Consider the following 16,109-nt stretch of genomic DNA (forward strand, 5'->3'; position numbering starts at 1 on the left):
AAAACGATGTCAAAGCTGACGTGCATACCTATATAACGTAGGTAGATGACTCAATAATGCGCCGAAAAATATAGCGCTACACGTGCAACACAGCATTCCTAACCTAGCCCACAATGTCTGCTGTGTGGATCGAGCAGTCAACAAGTCGAGCAGTCATTTGTAATTTATTTTTATTTGATTTATTTCACCTTTATTTAACCAGGTAGGCAAGTTGAGAACAAGTTCTCATTTACAATTGCGACCTGGCCAAGATAAAGCAAAGCAGTTCGACAGATACAATGACACAGAGTTACACAGAGTAAAACAAACATACAGTCAATAATACAGTATAAACAAGTCTATATACAATGTGAGCAAATGAGGTGAGAAGGGAGGTAAAGGCAAAAAAGGCCATGGTGGCAAAGTAAATACAATATAGCAAGTAAAACACTGGAATGGTAGTTTTGCAATGGAAGAATATGCAAAGTAGAAATAAAAAATAATGGGGTGCAAAGGAGCAAAATAAATACATTAATTAAAATTAAATACAGTTGGGAAAGAGGTAGTTGTTTGGGCTAAATTATTGGTGGGCTATGTAAAGGTGCAGTAATCTGTGAGCTGCTCTGACAGTTGGTGCTTAAAGCTAGTGAGGGAGATAAGCATTTCCAGCTTCAGAGATTTTTGTAGTTCGTTTCAGTCATTGGCAGCAGAGAACTGGAAGGAGAGGCGGCCAAAGAAAGAATTGGTTTTGGGGGTGACTAGAGAGATATACAGTGCCTTGCGAAAGTATTCGGCCCCCTTGAACTTTGCGACCTTTTGCCACATTTCAGGCTTCAAACATAAAGATATAAAACTGTATTTTTTTGTGGAGAATCAACAACAAGTGGGACACAATCATGAAGTGGAACGACATTTATTTGATATTTCAAACTTTTTTAACAAATCAAAAACTGAAAATTTGGGCGTGCAAAATTATTCAGCCCCCTTAAGTTAATACTTTGTAGCGCCACCTTTTGCTGCGATTACAGCTGTAAGTCACTTGGGGCATGTCTCTATCAGTTTTGCACATCGAGAGACTGACATTTTTTCCCATTCCTCCTTGCAAAACAGCTCGAGCTCAGTGAGGTTGGATGGAGAGCATTTGTGAACAGCAGTTTTCAGTTCTTTCCACAGATTCTCGATTGGATTCAGGTCTGGACTTTGACTTGGCCATTCTAACACCTGGATATGTTTCTTTTTGAACCATTCCATTGTAGATTTTGCTTTATGTTTTGGATCATTGTCTTGTTGGAAGACAAATCTCAGTCTCAGGTCTTTTGCAGACTCCATCAGGTTCTTCCAGAATGGTCCTGTATTTGGCTCCATCCATCTTCCCATCAATTTTAACCATCAGGGAAGTCCCTGCTGAAGAAAAGCAGGCCCAAACCATGATGCTGCCACCACCATGTTTGACAGTGGGGATGGTGTGTTCAGGGTGATGAGCTGTGTTGCTTTTACGCCAAACATAACGTTTTGCATTGTTGCCAAAAAGTTCAATTTTGGTTTCATCTGACCAGAGCACCTTCTTCCACATGTTTGGTGTGTATCCCAGGTGGCTTGTGGCAAACCTTAAATGACACTTTTTATGGATATCTTTAAGAAATGGCTTTCTTCTTGCCACTCTTCCATAAAGGCCAGATTTGTGCAATATAAGACTGATTGTTGTCCTATGGACAGAGTCTCCCACCTCAGCTGTAGATCTCTGCAGTTCATCCAGAGTGATCATGGGCCTATTGGCTGCATCTCTGATCAGTCTTCTCCTTGTATGAGCTGAAAGTTTAGAGGGACGGCCAGGTCTTGGTAGATTTGCAGTGGTCTGATACTCCTTCCATTTCAATATTATCGCTTGCACAGTGCTCCTTGGGATGTTTAAAGCTTGGGAAATCTTTTTGTATCCAAATCCGGCTTTAAACTTCTTCACAACCGTATCTCGGACCTGCCTGGTGTGTTCCTTGTTCTTCATGATGCTCTCTACGCTTTTAACTGACCTCTGAGACTATCACAGTGCAGGTGCATTTATACGGAGACTTGATTACACACAGGTGGATTGTATTTATCATCATTAGTCATTTAGGTCAACATTGGATCATTCAGAGACCCTCACTGAACTTCTGGGGAGAGTTTGCTGCACTGAAAGTAAAGGGGCTGAATTTTGCACGCCCACATTTTCAGTTTTTGATTTGTTAAAAAAGTTTGAAATATCCAATAAATGTCGTTCCACTTCATGATTGTGTCCCACTTGTTGTTGATTCTTCACAAAAAAATACAGTTTTATATCTTTATGTTGTTTGAAGCCTGAAATGTGGCAAAAGGTCGCAAAGTTCAAGGGGGCCGAATACTTTCGCAAGGCACTGTACCTGCTGGAGAGTGTGCTACAGGTGGGAGATGCTATGGTGACCAGCGAGCTGAGATAAGGGGGGACTTTACCTAGCAGGGTCTTGTAGATGACATGGAGCCAGTGGGTTTGGCGACGAGTATGAAGCGAGGGCCAGCCAACGAGAGCATACAGGTCGCAATGGTGGGTAGTATATGGGGCTTTGGTGACAAAACGGATTGCACTGTGATAGACTGCATCCAATTTGTTGAGTAGGGTATTGGAGGCTATTTTGTAAATGACATCGCCAAAGTCGAGGATTGGTAGGATGGTCAGTTTTACACGGGTATGTTTGGCAGCATGAGTGAAGGATGCTTTGTTGCGAAATAGGAAGTCAATTCTAGATTTAACTTTGGATTGGAGATGTTTGATATGGGTCTGGAAGGAGAGTTTACAATCTAACCAGACACCTAAGTATTTGTAGTTGTCCACGTATTCTAAGTCAGAGCCGTCCAGAGTAGTGATGTTGGACAGGCGGGTAGGTGCAGGTAGCGATCGGTTGAAGAGCATGCATTTAGTTTTACTTGTATTTAAGAGCAATTGGAGGCCATGGAAGGAGAGTTGTATGGCATTGAAGCTTGCCTGGAGGGTTGTTAACAGTGTCCAAAGAAGGGCCGGAAGTATACAGAATGGTGTCGTCTGCGTAGAGGTGGATCAGAGACTCACCAGCAGCAAGAGCGACCTCATTGATGTATACAGAGAAGAGAGTCAGTCCAAGAATTGAACCCTGTGGCACCCCCATAGAGACTGCCAGAGGTCCGGACAGCAGACCCTCCGATTTGACACACAGAACTCTATCAGGGAAGTATTTGGTGAACCAGTAAGAGTAAGAACATTTCAGTAAGACAACGCAACGGCGGAATCCATCGAGCGACTGGTCGAGCACATTACCAAGTAGGTGCTATTTTTCTGATGTTTCCCTACCAGAGTTACATAGTACTGTTGAAACTCACAGATACTTGCTATGGGCGTCACTGCTATTAGCTTCATGACTGACATTTGAACCAACGATGTCAGCCCTATGAGCATTATGAGTGTGACAGCAGTGGGTCGATGAGGATTTCGTACTGAGGAAAGCCTTATTGCATGCTCAATATGTGCCGTTTCTCATTCCGCTGCTTCCATTTCAATGGCATTTGAGAACATGTTTGAAACTTGGAAACATGAACACCCCTAGCTCCATTCGAACAACTGACTCGAGAAATAATCTCAACTGCATCTGCAGCAGACGTGATACGTCATTGCATTGAAACACATGCTCAACAAAAATTTCTACTAGAGGTTGTGAAGAAGCAATTTGGTGTCATTGTCTCTGAGCCTCTACTGTGTCGCCACCATGCTTGATGCTAGGTACAAGGACCGCTACTTCGATGCAGACAAGGTTTAAGTGCATTTTACCTACACAGCTGGACAAGAGGGAAACGGACACAGTGACAGTGCACACCGAGGAAGAGAGGCCACAGACAGCTGAAACTTCACTGCTTGACATGTATGATGAAATCCTAGTTGAGACTGAACAACGAAACAGCACAGCAAGTAAGTGAAATAAATGGGTTTTGATTAGATTTTACTGGAAATGGGGACATACATAAATGCCAACAAAATAACTTTTTGGTCAGTGTAGTGCGTGTGTAACCTTTATTTACCTAGGCAAGTCAGTTAAGAACAAATTCTATTTACAATGGACGGCCTACCCCGGCCAAACCCGGACGACACTGGGCCAATTGTGCGCCGCCCTATGGGACTCCCAATTACGGCCGAATGTGATACAGCCTGGATTCGAACCAGGGACTGTAGTGACGCCTCTTCCACTGAGATGTAGTGCCTTAGACTAGAGGTCGACCGATGATGATTTTTCAATGCCGATACTTGGAGGACCAAAAAAAGCCGATACCGATTAATTGTAATAATGACAATTACAATAAATACTGAATGAACAATGAACACTTTTATTTTAACTTAATATAAAACATCAAATGTATTTAGTCTCAAATAAATAATGAAATATGCTCAATTTGGTTTAAATAATGCAAAAACACACTGTTAGAGAAGAAAGTAAAAGTGCAATATGTGCCATGTAAAAAAGCTCATGTTTAAGTTCCTTGCTGAGGACATATGAAAGCTGGTGGTTCAATATTCCCAGTTCTTCAATATTCCCAGTTAAGAAGTTTTAGGTTGTAGTTATTATAGGAACTATGACACATTGACTATTTCTCTCTATATCATTTGTATTTCATATAGCTTTGACTATTGGATGTTCTAATAGGCACTTTAGTATTTCCAGCCTAATCTCAGGAGTTGATAAGCTTGAAGTCATAAACAGCGCTGTGCTTCAAACATTGCTGAGAGCTGCTGGAAAACAAGTTAAAGTTTGAATTAATGCTTACGAGCCTGCTGCGGCCTACCACTGCTCAGTTAGAGCAGTCTATCAAATATCAAATCATAGACTTAATTATAATAAACACAGAAATAGGATCCTTTGGTCATTAATATGGTCAAATGCAGAAACCATCATTTTGAAAACAAAATGTTTATTCTTTCAGTGAAATACGGAACCGTTACGTATTTTATCGAACGGGTGGCAACCCTAAGTCTAAATATTGCTGTTATATTGCACAACCTTCAATGTTATGTCATAATTATGTCAAATTCTGGAAAATTTGTTTGCAACGAGCCAGGAAGCCCAAACTGTTGCATATACCCTGACTCTGCGTGCAATGAATGCAAGAGAAGTGACACAATTTCCCTAGTTAATATTGCCTAACATTATTTTTTAAATACTTTTAACTAAATATGCAGGTCAAGCTAGTTAACCTAGTAATATCGTCAACCATGTGTAGTTAACTTGTGATTATGTGAAGATTGTTTTTTATAAAGATAATCACATTTAATGCTAGCTAGCAACATACCTTGGCTCCTTGCTGCACTCGCGTAACAGGTGGTCAGCCTGCCACGCAGCTTCCCCGTGGAATGCAATGTAATCGACCAAAATCGGTGTCCAAAAATGCAGATTACTGATTGTTATGAAAACTTGAAATCGGCCCTAATTAATAGGCCATGTCGATTAATCGGTCGACCTCTAACTTAGACTGCTGCGTCCATGTGTGTGTGTTAACTATTTAACTGTACTAGAATGCTTAAAAGGCCACTAAAATGTTAAATAATCAGTATGTTTGTTTTTTTGGGGAAGGAAAATGTTGGATATCGGTATCAGCCAAAAATGTAATATCGGTGCATCACTAACCACAACACTACATAAAGAGAGACTTAAGACGACAACACAGCATGGTAGCAATACAACATGGCAGCAGCAAAACACATGGACACAGACAACAGCACAAAGGGCAAGAAGGTAGAAACAAGAATACACCACACAAAGCAGCAACATCTGTCAGTAAGTGTTTATGATTGAGTCTTTGAATGAAGAGAATGAGATAAAACTGTCCCGTTTGAGTGTTTGATGCAGCTCGTTCCAGTCACTAGCTGCAGCGAACTGAAAAGAGGAACGACCCAGGGATGTGTGTGCTTTGGGGACCTTTAACAGAATGTAACTGGCAGAACAGGTGTTGTATTTGGACGTTGAGGGCTGCAGTAGATCTCAGATAGGGGGGGATGAGGCCTAAGAGGGTGGGGCCTAGGATCGAGCTTTGGGATACGCTTGTGGTGACAGGCAGTTGCTTTATACACTGCACTCAGAGTTAGATAGCAAACCAGGCCAAAGACCCAAGGCTGTGGCAGCGAGGGGGGAACAGTGTTGCAACCCGGTGACATAGACAGCGCCAACTTTCTCTGGGTCAAATAACTGGCAGCAGTCCTCAGGTGCCTTACTTTCTCAGAATGCCTGGGCTCTGACTGCTGTGTAGAAGGATGTGATGTCACATGGTCAAACATTAACAATGGCCCCCTATCACTCTGGGGTGGAGAAAGGGAGTAACAGGGCACTGCTTTTCTCCTCCTTAATAAATTAGGAGAGCTGGCTAATCTGACAAACACTAAACTGCACCATGGAATATCCAGTCATTATTAACATCTCAAAATGTAGAATGTGTGTAGGGTGATGTGTGTCTTTAGGAAGGTATATGGATGGAGATGTAAAATTAAAATCAACCATATTGGATTTGTTTCGTAGGCTCGATTATATTATGTAGCATTGTAGTCTGCATGCAACAGAAAAGCTGAGTATGTTGTGAACATTGGCAAATGGCGGCACGGCTGTCTTACCTTCTTTCTTCAACCATTTGACGATGTTTCCCTCCTCCATGGTGGGAGAGAGAGCAGGCATCTCCACTTTGACTGGTGCAGCACCTAGAGGAAAGAGAGAACACATCAACACCAGTCGGATCACAAGTAGCAATACATGCTCATCTATAAACAGGAGGGACATTTTCACCCTAGTCTACATAACTAGAAGTCTATTTAACATAAATGCATTAATAGGCCTATGCAACACCATATACACAAAAGTATGTGGACACCCCTTCAAATTAGTGGATTTGGCTATTTCAGCCACACCCGTTGCTGACAGATATATATAAACAAATCAAGCAAACAGCCATGCAAAAAAGACAAACATTTGCAGTAGAATGGCCTTAATGAAGAGATTAGTGACTTTCAACGAGGCACCGTCATGGGATGCCACCTTCCCAACAAGTCAGTACGTCAAATTTCGGACCTGCTAGAGCTTCCCCTGTCAACTGTAAGTGCTGTTATTGTGAAGTGGAAACGTCTAGGAGAAACAGCGGCTCAGCTGCGAAGTGGCAGGCCACACAAGCTCACAGAACGAGACCCCCCCGAGTAATAAAATCGTCTGTCCTCGGTCGCAACACACACAATACCGAGTTCCAAACTGCCTCTGGAAACATCAGCACAAGAACTGTTCGTCGCGAGCTTCATGAAATGGGTTTCCATGGCCGAGCAGCCACACACAAGCCTAATCTCACCATGCGCAATGCCAAGCCTCGGTTGGAGTGGTATAAAGCTCGCCGCCATTAAACTCTGGAGCACTGGAAACATATTCTCTGGAGTGAAGAATCACGCTACATCATCTGGCAGTCCGACAGACAAATCTGGATTTGGCGGATGCCAGGAGAACACTACCTGGCCCAATGCATAGTGACAACTGTAAAGTTTGGTGGAGGAGGAATAATGGTCTGGGGCTGTTTTTCATGGTTCGGGCTAGGGCCCTTAGTTCCAGTGAAGGGAAATCTTAACGCTACAGCATACAATGAGTTTCAGCATGACAATACCCTGTGCACAAAGCAAGGTCAATGCGGAGATGGTTTGTCAAGATCGGAGTGGAAGAACTTGACTGGCCTGCATGGAGCCCTGACCTCAACCCCATGAGATTAATTGGAATGCCGACTGTGAGCCAGGCCTATTCGCCCAACATCAGTGCCCAACCTCACTATTGCTCGTAGCTGAATGGAAGCAAGTTGTTGTAACAGCAAAAGGGAGGGTGGGTGGGGGGGGGGGGTTCTAAGAGCAGGTGTCCACATACTGTTGGTCACGTAGTGTATATCCTATCCTGATTGGGTCTGTGTGACATCAAATAAGTCCATTAAAAAAAGGCAAGCTAGGCTATATTCAGTCAGTCTTTTGAGATGGAAGAGGAGCAGAAAGTTAGGAGCCTAGAAATGCATAGGCGCTTACGAAGAAGAAAGAAGTGGTACAGTAAGAGGCAATAGGAGAGGGGGTGAGAGCTGTGGGGCTCGTGCCTCAGCACTCATCCACTGACAGGGAGATATGAAAGCCACCAGGCTACAGGAAGTGGACAGCACACTGGCGACAGAAGAGAGAGCAGTGCAGGCAGATCAACAGTAGGCTGCGATGGCAGTTGACATACTTGCCTCGGGCTGGTAGCCCTGTCACCCACTGGGCCACCACAGCCTGGGACCTAGCCATCCACAGCAGCTAGAGCAACTCAGAAGACAACAGTTCAGCTGGCTCAGGGTCATGTAGGCATTGGGCTGGCCATGCTAATGCCCAACTAAGTCACCTCCTTGTAATACTGAGTATTACAATGTTATGCTGCCTTAGAATGACAAATGCTAGAATACAGACCTTTAGATAGAACTAGCGGATTAAAAATGGCGTTCAAGGCCTGAATGATACATGGTGATGAGCCATGGCTCTGTGTGAACAGAGAGAACCTCATGTTCTGGTGCTCGTGTTGTTGTTCATGTGTTGTTTTTGCCGTTCATGTACGAAGTTCTCCTTCTGCTCTGCATGTCATGTGTGAAGAACTCAGGCCTGGATGAGCACATATCTGCACAACAATGCCCTGAAAGCACACCCGCTGAAACCTCCCATCCATAACCCTCGCTCTCTTAATCCGAACAGGCAGGGGAAGCCAATGTGCAATTGAGTGTGTGCGTTTGTTGAGACACACAGAGAGAGAGAGAGAGGCAGAGAGATAGAGAATGTAAGGGCCATGACCGCCATGACAGGAGCTTGCAGACCAATTCCTGTCTGTAAAACATTGCTCTGCCACGCCTGTCGTCGTCAACTGAAATAATTTTTCATCACAGGCTCGATTTTTATCCCAGCTTTACAAAAAAAACTATTATCATAATCAGATCCACAGCAGAAAGATCACTAGTTCAAATTAACCTTAATTATAAGCCAATTTGCCTGGCTTCTTTTTTCATTTTGGCTAGGCTTAGGCCAGGGCTCTCCAACCTTGTTCCTGTACCGTCCTGTAGGTTCACTCCAACACTTATCTAGCACACCTGACTCTAATAATTAGCTGGTTGATAAGCTGAACCATGTTCGTTCCAGGCTGTATCACATCAGGCCTTGATTGGGAGTCCCATAGGGCAGCGCACAATTGGCCAAGTGTCGTCCGCGTTTGGCCGTTATTGTAAATAAGAATTTGTTCTTAAAAACGGACTTGCCTAGATAAAAGGTTCAATTTATTTATTTTTTAAATTACAACTGGGGTTGTTCAACCTGTCAGAACTATAGTTCACTCAGATTCCCTGTCTGTATTGAATAGTTTGCCATTTTGCAAATCGAAAATGGAAGTGACCTACTATGGGAGGCATAAATGTTCCTATGGAGAATTGAGAGACTGAATAGTAGTGAGATAACCCCAGCCTATTGAGGTGTGGAAGGGAATGAAATTGTAGACCAGAGCCAAAAGAGCTTTAAAACAAGATATACTTAAATATTATTGTTGCACTGGGTACAGGTGAGGCCAAATGTAAGAGAAGAGCCATTTTGATAGATGTGTGGCAGAGGAGATGGGACTGAGCCCTTTGGCAGCGATTACATTTATATGCCCTCCAAAGAAAAGGTCAGTGGACCAAGATTCTAAGATCAGATTAGGAAGGAAGAGTGGTGTTTGCTCAATTGTGCTACTTGTCACTACATCTGGTTGGTAAGCATGTGAATCGTTTGTGTCTGGAGGATGAACTGGTGGAGAATGTGTTATATTGTTGTAAGCATGTTGAAGAGAGGGAAATATTGCAGTGTAGGGTCCTTGAGGTTAGACGGGGGTTGGGAAGGAATTTGAGGGATGGGGAGGGTAAGTTAGAAGGGTCATTTTTTTTCTCTGAATTACTGAATTAGGTAGGAGGATTTAGAAATGTGGAGCTAACGTTGTAAACCGCGATTGACCACACTCCAGCACAGTAGGTGGCGGCATCCACCTTTAATTTGTTTGCAGAGCTCCATTTTATCATAGAAGAACAACTTGGGTTGGAGCGAAAACCTACAGGAGGGTAAGCACTCAAAGAACAGGGATGGAGTCCCCTGGCATAGGCTGTTTGTTTCTTATTTGGGGGGGGGGGGGGGGGGGGTTCTTCTTTGACGGGGTAATGTTAGCGGGGGTATTGGATCAGAGGTGACAGAGGACGCATGTCCAGAAGGGCCCATCAAGACACACAGGTCACATCATCCTCATTTCCGGGGCATCTTTCTCAAGACCCTTTTTGGTCATCCTCTCTGTATTCTGACCCAGATTTAAACTGTCAAAGACCTGAGGAGGAGAGGTAATGAACTACATGCAATACTTTCTTACGTCAAGCATTTTCAGGGCAGCATGCACGACTGAAACCCAAGGCCCCATCATGCTCACCATTACAGAATGCTTTGGGTCATGCATCTGACTCACCACTGACCTGAGGACTGCTAACAGTCTGCTCTCTTAATTCATTGAGAAAACTGAGGCATGCAGAGCCTAGCAGCCAGTAGGCCTCCATGTTTCCCAGTCAGTTGGCTAGGTGTAGGCTATGTAAGTCTCATTTTTATAAAAAATCTGATGAAATAGGCCCCAACATAGAAATACATCACTGAACTACTCATTAGCTGAGAGCAAAGATGATGTTATCTGTGACTTCAAATTGACCATTTAAACAAAACAGCTGATTAGGCAGTTCCAATTAAGGTCTGCAAATAGGTCTACACTGATTCAATCTTAGCAGGTCAAATCACCCAGGAAGGCAGGAACAGTGGCTCTTTATTCATTCCATTCCTCACTTTCTCGTTCTCAAAACGCATTGAACCACATGGATCTTCTCATCCAATGCGCTTTGTAAAGGAGGTGAGTAGAGATAAGATTGAGTAAATGAAAAAAACTTGACAGTGACTTGATTTCCTCATACAGTATATACATACACATATATAAGTGCATTCAGAAAGTATTCAGACCCCTTGGATTTTTTTCTACATTTTGTAGTTACAGCCTTATTCTAAACTGTATAGTTTTCCCCCTCAATCAATACACAATGCCACAAAATGACAAAGCAAAAACAGGTTAATACATTTTGGCAAATGTATTAAAAAAAAAATGAAATACTACATTTACATAAGTATTCAGACCCTTTACCCAGTACTTTGTTGAAGCACCTTTGGCAGCGATTACAGCCTTGAGTCTTCTTGAGAATGATGCTTCAAACTTGGCAAACCTGTTATTTTGGGAGTTTCTCCCATTCTTCTCTGCAGATCCTCTCAAACTTGGTCAGGTTGGATGGGGAGCATCGCTGCACAACTATTTTCAGGTCTCTCCAGGGCTTTGGCTGGGCCACTCACGGACATCCAGACTTGTCCCGAAGCCATACCTGCATTGTCTTTGCTGTGCTTAGGGTCATTGTCCTGTTGGTAGGTGAACCTTTGCCACAGTCTGAGGTCATGATGGCTCTGGAGCAGGTTTTCATCAAGGACCTCTGTACAATTGCTCTGTTCATTTTCCCCCTCGATCCTGACTAGTCTCCCAGCCCCTGCCGCTGAAAAATCCCCACAGCATGATGCTGCCACAACCATGCTTCACCGTAGGGATGGTGCCAGGTTTCCTCCAGACATGACACTTAGCATTCAAGCATCTTGTCTCTCACGGTCAGAGTCCTTTATGTACCTTTAATGCAAACTCCAAGCGCAATGTCATGTGCCTTTTATAAGATGGTTGTCTTTCTGGAATGTTACCCAATCTCTACAGAGGAACTCTGGGTCACTCTTACAGAGCTCATCGGGTTCTTGGTCCCCTCCCTGACCAAGGCCCTTCTCCCCCGATGGCGCAGTTTGGCCAGATCTAGGAAGAATCTTGGTGGTTCCAAACTTCTTACATTTAAGAATGATGGAGGCCACTGTGATTTTGGGAACCTTCAACAATACAGAAATGTTTTGGTAATCAGGAGAGAAGGGCATTGGTCAGGGAGGTGACCAAGAACCTGATGGCTACTCTTACAGAGCTCCAGAGTGTGCCTGTAGAGATGGGATAACCTTCCAGAAGGACAACGATCTCTGTAGCACTCCACCAATCAGGCCTTTACAGTAGAGTGGTCAGACAGAAGTAAAAGGCACATGAGAGCCTGCATGGAATTTGCAAAAAGGCACCTAAAGACTCTCAGATGATGAGAAACAAGATTCTCTGGTCTGATGAAAACAAGATTGAACTCATTGGCCTGAATGCCAAGCTTCACGTCTGGAGGAAACCTGGCACCAACCCTACTGTGAAGCATTGCTTTGCTGGTGACACTGATTTATTTACTATTCAAGGCACACTTAACCAGCATGGCTACTACAGCATTCTGCAGCAATACACATCCCTTGTGTATCGACTATAATTAGTTTTTCAACAGGACAACAACCCAACACACCTTCAGGCGGTGTAAGGGCGATTTGGCCAAGAAGGAGAGTGATGGAGTACTCCATCAGATGACCTGGCTTCCACAATCACCTGACCTCAACCCAATTGAAATGGTTTGGGATGAGTTGGACCACAGAGTGAAGGAAAATCAGCCAACAAGTGCTCAGCATATGTGGGAACTCCTTGAAGACTGTTGGGAAAGCATTCCAGGTGAAGCTGGTTGAGAGAATGCCAAGAGTGTGCAAAGCTGTCAAGGCAAAGGGTGGCTACTTTGAAGAATCTCAAATATATTTGGATTTGTTTTACACTTTGTTGGTTACTATTTTAATTAACATCCAATTATTTTTTACAATGACAGCCTACCCCAGCCAAAACCTAACCCGGACGATGCTGGGCCAATTGTGAGCCACCCTATGGGACTCCCAATCACAGCTGGTTGTGATACAGCTTGGAATTGAACCAGCATCTGTAGTGACACCGCTAGCACTGAGATGCAGTTCCTTGGACCGCTGCACCACTCGGGAGCCCCACTACATGATTCCAAATGTTTTACTTCATAGTTGATGTCATCATTCTTATTCTACAATGTAGAAAATAATAAAAATAAAGAAACCATGGAATGAGTAGGTGTGTCTGAACTTGACTGGTACTGTACACACACACGAATGGGACAATGCTGCCCTCTGCTGGAAACCTTTGTGAATTGCCAAATCGTTGGGCCAGGGGGCATTTTTATGAGCAGTGATGGCAATGATCCAGCAAAAGACAGCATCACCAGGGGCCAGTTTTCAGAAATTGAATCTTAAGTGTAATCTTAGAATACTGCCCCCCAATAGATCATGTTTTCTGTGCACCTTAAGTAAACTGAAAAGCAGTATGCCTATTTCCCTCAATTGTCATGGGATCTCATGAGGACAGAGACTGAAAAACAAATTTTATCTCAAGGCCATCAGACTTAAATAGCCATCACCAGGCGGCTTCCACCTGGTTACGTAACCCTGCACCTTAAAGGCTGCTGCCCCATAGACTTGAAATCACTGGCCATTTTAATAATGGAACACTAGTCACTAATAATGTTTACATATTTTTGCTTTACTCATTTCATATGTATATACTGTATTCTACTATATTTTATTTTCTACTGTATTTTAGTCTGTGTCACTCTGACATTGCTCATCCTAATATTCATATTTGTTAATTCCATTCTTTTACTTTTAGGTTATGTGTATATTGTTGTGAATTGTTAAGATAACACTACACTGTTGGTGCTAGAAGCACAAGCATTTCGCTACAGCCGCAATAACATCTACTAAACATGTGTATGTGACAAATAATATGTTATCTTATTAACATTTTAAATGCAGAATATAATTTGATATCAATATCATAGGCCTAGATATTTTCACATAAGTTTCACTAAAAAAGCAAGGAGGGACATAATCTGAAGTGGGGAGCAAAATTTAACACAAATTATTTTAAAACTAATTACCCCACATTTGTAAAAGTTGGCCCCATGTCCATGACTCAACTGACCTAGCACAAGGTCCAGGTAGAATGAGTGAATTGGTTAAAATAGAGTAACCGTGATCAACCTTACATCAGTGTATCACTGACTTAGTTACAACATAGCTACTATGTTTTGTCAACTTTAGCAGGAAGACAGAGTGAGCAATGTAGAGAGACACTGAGCAGCATACAGAAAAACCAACAAGATTTTCAGGTTAGTCAAATCAGGTCCTAGTTAAAATCTCTCATCAATAATGTATTTTTAATGACTATTTTATTAAATCACATTCCACCCACCCTGTTAGTTTGTTGTAATTATCAATTTCAGAAAATAACTAATTCAGGAAGTGTAATGTCTTCGGTGAGAAACAAAGCTAAATAAATAAACAAACACTCAGTTGAATCTATTTTACCTTGTTAGTCTATGTCTCACCCATAAATGTCCACCCTATTAGGTTAATTCTAGAGAAAATTAAGCACATTTATAAATGTTAAATATGTTTGATAGAGAAGATAAAATCCTGTTCAAGTCTTCACCATTATGCTAGCTCAATTTTGTTCACTCACAGAGCTATGACTAATTTAGGCTCCACATTTCTAACCTGCAACTAACAGGTTGAAGAAAAAAAATGAAAGTGCTTGAGGATAACAAATGTTTTCCTGAAAGTCAAACGTCCTTTTCTGATAAAATACAAAACAATATATAATAAAAACATTTATAAAATGTTTGAGGTCCAAAAATATGGCAAATCGTAGGAATGACCCAACTGGCTAGCTAGAAAAATAAGAACCAAGACTTGTTATGACTAGCGTTAGCTAACTGGCTAGCTACCTAATCTGCGCAACCTTGACAGCTCGGCTGTAACATCTACGAGAAGAGCTAACGGATAGCGAGCGTCTGATAATGTTCAGCAAAGCCAAGGAAACATAAAACCCATATTACTTCAATAAAACCCATAGATGCAGTGACATTCGGCTGAAACGTATTTTTTTTTAGAAGTGGGTGATGTAAAAAATAAATAAGAGGTTAGCTAGCAACTTTGCTAGCGGCCGTCATCCGCAACGAACGTTAGTACAATAAATGAAGTGTCAACACTTACCAAAGAAATATGGCGATTGAAAGAACTGCCTGACATTGTCCTGAAACGAATATGAAGTCCAGGATTTTTTTTAAGCTTTGCAAATCTCAGGCCAAATAGAATTCCTTGACGACCCAAACGCAAGGAGGCCGCCATGTTTTCGTCCTCAGTCGGTAAGAGCTGCCCAAGTTTATGCCTGACAGGTGATAAGAGTAAAGAAAATTAACCGTAAAGTGGTACAACACAAAGCCATTACGTGGAATAGTTTATATACGATGTAAAATGAGCCATGTGACTAGACAGATATACATTCATCAAGATTACTATTTGACTGCAACTCTCCTATAAAACTAAATGCCAAAGACGTCCTTCTTGGCTCTTTGAGGTCCTTCTTTGTAGTCTTCCTCTGTCATGAACTTGTAGTTCAGCTGCAACCTGATGAACATGTCAATTCAAGTATTTTTTTCACAGTTAAAGGGCTAGCACAGCACAATTGAAATATATATATTCTTTCTTTAAACTTGTTTTATATTTAACGATGTATTATATACTGAACAAAAATATAAATGCAACATGCAACAATTTCAAAGATTTTTCTGAGTTACAGTTTATATAAGAAAATCTGTCATTTTAAATAATATAATTTGACCCTAATCTACATATTTCACATGACTGGGAATACAGATATGTATCTGTTGGTCACATATGGTGGTCAGGATACTAGAAAATGTAGGGGCGTGACAACCATTTGTCTCATGCAGCACAAAACACATCTTCGATTTAAAAAGATCAGCTTTAATTTTGCAAATAGATTGCAATGTAATTCTTTGCATCATTTCCAATCCGCCATATATATACACACATTTTGTAAATATATATATATATATATATATATACACAGTACCAGTCAAAAGTTTGGACACACCTACTCATTCAAGGGTTTTTCATATTTTTTACTATTTTCTACATTGTAGATTAATTGTACAGACTATGAAATAACATATATGGAATCATGTAGTAACCAAATAAAGCAAGATATATATTTTAT

General features: G+C 41.9%; 1 protein-coding gene across 2 annotated transcripts in view; it reads right to left on the minus strand.

Annotated features, from left to right (window-relative positions):
- The window catches only part of pdhx (pyruvate dehydrogenase complex component X), a 76,409-nt gene extending 61,150 nt beyond the window's left edge, over positions 1–15,259 (minus strand). The window contains exons 1-3 of one of the 2 annotated variants that reach the window (XM_031822918.1): positions 15,083–15,259; positions 8,239–8,302; positions 6,614–6,697 (exon numbers count right to left, since the gene is read on the minus strand). In XM_031822918.1, coding sequence (XP_031678778.1) covers positions 6,614–6,697; positions 8,239–8,302; positions 15,083–15,217 — 283 coding nt within the window. In that variant the 5' untranslated portion in view covers positions 15,218–15,259. The remainder of the gene's footprint in view (positions 1–6,613; positions 6,698–8,238; positions 8,303–15,082) is intronic. The other variant, XM_020480941.2, reaches the window with a different exon arrangement.
- Between the last annotated feature and the right edge of the window lie 850 nt (positions 15,260–16,109).

Source organism: Oncorhynchus kisutch, linkage group LG4, assembly GCF_002021735.2.
Source record: "Oncorhynchus kisutch isolate 150728-3 linkage group LG4, Okis_V2, whole genome shotgun sequence".
Classification (NCBI taxonomy): Eukaryota; Metazoa; Chordata; class Actinopteri; order Salmoniformes; family Salmonidae; genus Oncorhynchus; species Oncorhynchus kisutch.